The sequence below is a fragment of the Scyliorhinus canicula genome, chromosome 13 (assembly GCF_902713615.1).
Source record: "Scyliorhinus canicula chromosome 13, sScyCan1.1, whole genome shotgun sequence".
NCBI classification, from domain to species: domain Eukaryota; kingdom Metazoa; phylum Chordata; class Chondrichthyes; order Carcharhiniformes; family Scyliorhinidae; genus Scyliorhinus; species Scyliorhinus canicula.
Genome location: NC_052158.1, coordinates 46,910,843 through 46,916,381, shown reverse-complemented (window position 1 = coordinate 46,916,381; position 5,539 = coordinate 46,910,843). Strand labels below are relative to the sequence as shown.

The window sequence follows — 5,539 nt, the reverse complement described above, 5'->3', positions numbered from 1 at the left end:
AATTCTTAATTTTATAATGAAAAGTTTTTTAATGTAAATTTAGAGTACTCAATTCATTTTTTCCAATTAAGGGGCAATTTAGCATGGCCAATCCATCTACCCTACACATCTTTGGGTTGTGGGGCAAAACCCACGCAAACACGGGGAGAATGTGCAAACTCCATATGGACAGTGACCCAGAGCGGGATCGAACCTGGGAACTCGGAGCCATGAGGTAGCAATGCTAACCACTGCACCACCATGCTGCCCTGTAATTAATAATTTTAAAGATTTGTTATGGTGTCTTCCCCAGCCTTCTCGTTTCTAGGGAAAAGTGAGCCAGCCTGTTCAATCTTTCCTGATAATTACAAACTCAATTCTCAGTATCTTCCGGATCAATGTATTTTGCACCTTCTCCAGTTCCTTTTTCAGTATATTGATATGAATTGTGCACAGCTCTCCAAGTGTAATCTAAACAAGGTTCGAGACAGAAACCTAAAATGCTGGGCACTCTCAGCAGGCCAGACAGCATCTGTGAAGGGGCAACGAGGTTAATATTTTGAGTCTCGTTAACGTTTTGAGTCTCAATAACTCTTTGTCAAAGTTCCAGACAAACTCAACATCACTTCTCTGCTTTTCAATTCTATTCAAGGGTGTAACAAATACATTTCAGGCTCATCAATTCTCTGCAAATACCAACGCATTGACACAGGCAAGAAACCATTCATATGCAAGGAATGCCTCAAATCATCTCAGAATTACCGTACCTCTGCATTCACCAACGCATTCACACCGGGGAGAAACCATTTATGGGCAAAGTGTGCAACAAATCATTCGCCCAGCTATCAAACCTCCACACACACCAATGCATTCACAGAGGGGTGAAATCATACCCACGCAAGGTGTGTGACACATCATTCTCATGGTTAACAAATCTCCATGCACACCAAAGCATTCACACGGGAGGAAGCTGTCAAGTGTGAGACGTGTGACAAACCCTCCTTACAGTTGAGCCTCCTGCAACATTAGACAATTCATACAGGAGAGAAATCCTTCAATGTGAGATTTGTGATAAAGCTTTTGTGACATCTGTAAGCCTCCATATACACCAGAGAATTCACACGGGAGAAACCCTTCAAGTGTGAGGTTTGCGATAGAGGTTTTGCAGTATCTTCGAGCATCAGACACCAAAGGAATCACACCAGGGAGAAATATTTCAGGTGTGAATTTTGTGACATGGCTTTCACCCAATCTTCTGATCTCCAAATGCACCACAGGACTCACACAGGTGTGAAGCCCTTTAAGTGTGAGATGTGTGACCAATCCTTCACGGTCATCGAGACTTGCACAACACCGATGCATTCACACAAGGGAGAAATCAATCACGTGAGGTATGCAAAAAATCATTCACACATTCATTGACAATGGTGAAACACCAACACATTCACACTGGTGAGAAACCATTCAAGTGTGTGGTGTGTGACAAAGCCTTCACAAAGTCTTCGAAGCTCCTAGTTCATCAGACAACCCAAAAAGGGAAGAAACCATTCATGTGCAAAGTGTGAGATAAATCATTCACTGAATCAGTGACACTGCGTTCAGCAACGCATTCACACCGGAGAGAAAGCTTTTGCATGAATTGTGAGATAAATCATTTTCGTGCTGGTTGATTCTCCAAAGGCACCAACACATTCATGTGGGGAAAGACTGTGAGAGGTGGGAGACACATCATTCTTTGGGTCAATGTACCTCCTGCTTCATCATGGCAACCAAATAGCGGGGTAACCTTTCCAAGTGTGTGATTCACAATAAAGCCTTGCTTGAAGGAAACCAAGGTGTGACAAAACTTTCATACAGGCAGGGTATCTTCTGGTCTATCAATGCACTCACACATGGGAACTCTTGTAGGTTTTCCGGGCAAGATTCGAGCCTTTTACGAGCTGGGAAAAGGACTTTGAACTTTAAAGCAGTAAAAAACAGCCATGTTTGGGGCTGCAGGACCTTGACTAAACTTCCCAGCAGCCTCAGCCCTGTGTGTGTGTTTAGAGAGGCAACTCTCAAAATCCACAAGCAGCAGAAACCCAGACAGGCCGGTGATTAGTTTATCTGCAAGATAAAGGAGTTTGTGACATCACCAGACTAGACCGGCAGGAGAACAATGCACCTGGGTTAGTTTCAATACAGGCGCTGATGGCCCTGGCCCAGAGGGAAGATAGAACCCATTTCCTTAATGGGATAGCATTCAGCAACCTCTGGAGGCACAATAGGGTGCAATTAAGCCCACCTGATACCGAAGATAACGAGGTTAAGCCCACGTATGCTTCAATGGGGGCTGAAGATCACAGTAGCAGATAAGGCCGTAGCCTTTACTTGGTGTATAAAAAGAATGGTCAGACCTGCCAGCACTTCCTTTTTGTGACGCTGCTCGCCTCACTGCTGCTCATCATCATCGTGCTCCTGGTGCCTGCCTTTTCATTTGTTCCAGCACGCAGCCTGAGACCCACTGAGCAGTTTAAGTTTGAACTTGGATTGTGAGTATCCTCTGGAAGTTCGCGAAGTTCCCAAGATTACTATAGTGGATGAGGCTTTTGGGGAAAGGGGGTTGCATGCATCTATCATAGTTTTAAGACACTGCTAAAGTTGTGTAAAGTAAACTTTTACGTGGTGCCCGTTTAGTATTCCTTCCATAGTCATAGTTTTGAAAGCATAAGGCATTTTGTGGTGTTTTCTAGCATTTGGTGATATTGACCCTTGAACGTTTAATAAATACCTATATTTGGCTTTCAATTGGAGTCCGTTTTGAGTTTTCAATTCCTCACCAACTATCTCTGACCAAGTCACAATAGTAAATATCCATTACCATAATTCCGGTGTCTAGGACCGAGGGGTACCCTGGGCGCCTCGAAACCGCCCACTCAGGAAAGACTGCCAGATAAAGGTGGGCAGAGACTTTCCTTTCTTCTCTCTCCTGGGGGCGCTGCTCAAGTGGAGTAGGCGCAAGGTGGTTGTGAGTCAACCGGTAAGAGAGAGAGGATCACCTGGGTAGTGTGATCAAAGGGGTGGACAAAGGGGTGTCAAGCCCAATATAAGCCCGTTGGGTGGAGTTAGAAAGGGGGATCCCGCTACACTCTCGGTGTGAGTTCTGTAATAAAGCCTTCAGACAGATGTTGGATCTTCTGGAACATCAATGAACCCACATAGGAGTCAAATCCTTCAAATGTGATGTGTGCCAGGATTGCTTCACCTCCTCTCTTACCAAACATCTCCACATAGACTTGGAGTTGGCTCACCTGCTTCCCTTACAGAAATGTCTGCGTTGTTTAGCCTCCAGTGCTCACAGGGAAGCTGTCCTTCCAAAGCACTGTCTGTCTCAGCAGTATCTGTCTCCAACCTCTCCCATCATCAGTCGAATCGTTTCAAGAAGGTTAATTTAACCTTTGACCTTGTCACCAAACATCATTAAAAGAAGACATCAGTATGTGTCGAAGCGCTGTGTGTTATTCAGATACTGAGCCAGATTCCAACCTTTGTTAGAATCCCAGACAAGAGTCCCTAACATTTTTTTAATATGTAAACCTGAGGAAAGGATAATTCACCCCTGGGGTGATGACTCTGACCAATAGATATTTTATGTTAAAACAAACTTTAATTTAAATACAGAATTAACCACACTAACATCAAAGAAATAGCTTAACAATTATCAGTTAAACAATTCTTAAATAAAAGGAACAACTTGGACAAATTTCAATTAAGTACCCCAAGACAGTTCAAATACCATTTATAAGAAATGTTAACAAAATAAGTTACTAGCTTAGCTCTCCAGACCGTTGGAGAGAGTTCCTTCCAAGATGAGAGTACTAACGAAGTCACGGATGATTTCTGGTGTAATAGATTCAGTTTCTGAGGGTTACGTCCCAAGGGTGTGTCCAGAATGCTTTCTCCCTGTAAACTGGCAGTCTGAAAGTTTGATTTGATTTAAATTGGCAACTAGTTGGAGTTGCAGGTTTCAGTGTTGTCATTGTGTCTGGGTTCCTGAAGCTGTGAAATGTGGTAAAGTCCCTGGTACCAACTGGAATGGACATTTTAAGTGATTGGCTTCAATCAGTGCTGCTGATTAACCATTCTGCATTCATTCACTTATGAAAGTTCTGTTGTTCGGGCACAGTTTTTACACTCTGTCAGGATTAAAACTTGAGGAACAGCCCACTCTTCCCAGGAAAGCTCAATGTTAGTTTTAGTAAGGTTTTTGAGCTTGTTTTCAAACCCCTCATATTTCTCTCAGTACTGCACTGGAGTGTCAGTGAGAATTTTTTGTGCTCAAGACCAGGAGTGGGACTTGAACCCACACCACTACTGTATGACTCAGAGAACAAGGTTGTAGGTTCAAGTCTAACTCCAGTTGGATTATTCGAGCTGCATGGATTAAGATTGTTGTCAGGGCCACACAAATAATTCCTCAGACTCTGGACTCTCTATGCAAATCCGAACCACCATTTATTGAAACACAAGCACGTTGTAAAAAGAGGGAAGAACTTATCCTTGAATCTCGACAATGCACGTGTTGTGCATCCTGTAGATTTTCACACACTGCATGAAGCCAATCAGGTCACAATGTACCACTCTGACATAAAATTGCTTCAATTGGTCGCACACAATTTTCAATCATGTTTGCTTTAGTAAAACGCGTTGACAAATATGTGACAACCATAAATGACAGGTTGTGGCTGAAAGTTTAATCCAATTTGTGTTGATTTTTTCAATGTAATCCGGCTGAAATTGACCGTATCAGGAATTTTAACTGTAAATTATATCAAACATGAATTGAAATTTCGCGATCTTTATTACTGGTTTACTAACCATCACCCAGGAAACTGGTACCAATCACAAAAATGACCACAGCCCCAACTGAGAACAATGAGATGAACCGTTTTATGCCATTTACTGAAAGAGAAAAGTAGGAGAGCGGGAGGGATGGGAGATGGCAGATTGGAGGAGGGAAGGAGAAGATTGAGGAGGAAGGAGAGCAAGGTAAGAGGACGAGGAAGAAGAAAATGGAAGCAGAGCTAGGTAGGAAGAGGAGAGTAAGTTACTCCCTCTGTCCTGTGCCTCACTCTTCTGTGTCTGTGTTGATCCCACCACTGCATTGCTCTTTTGGATGCTGTTGGTCTTCCTGTTTTGATCTGCTGTCAACCATATCTGAAAGTACACAATCCCACAATGAGGTTGTCAGTTTGAAAGCCTCCGAAGATGAAGAATACTATTCGCACTCTAGAAATCTCTGTCAAACGTTTATCAGGAGAATTGAGACAGCAGCTGCAATAAGTGAGGTCTTATTCAGATGGAACAATGACAAGTTTAAATCCCCACCTGATCTGCTGCTCAAAGTCTCCTCCGTTTCCCCGGTCAGTTTCCCAAACTTCAGGAAACTCCTGTTACTGCAGAAATATTTGGACTGTCTGTGAGAGACGTCAATCAGAAAGCCCACCCACTCTGCCCATTCTCTCCTCTTCCTCTACCACAGCTGCTTCACTTCCTGTAGGGACTCAAAACCAACTCAGGA

The 5,539-nt window shown here is 43.3% G+C and overlaps 1 protein-coding gene across 2 annotated transcripts in view; it reads right to left on the bottom strand.

Annotated features, from left to right (window-relative positions):
• Nucleotides 1-3,605: 3,605 nt before the first annotated feature.
• Nucleotides 3,606-5,539, bottom strand: part of LOC119976668 (zinc finger protein 271-like) — a 57,555-nt gene continuing 55,621 nt past the window's right edge. For both annotated transcript variants that reach the window (XM_038817348.1, XM_038817349.1), the window contains exon 6: nucleotides 3,606-5,175. In XM_038817348.1, the coding sequence (XP_038673276.1) occupies nucleotides 5,087-5,175 (89 nt within the window). In that variant the 3' untranslated portion in view covers nucleotides 3,606-5,086. The remainder of the gene's footprint in view (nucleotides 5,176-5,539) is intronic.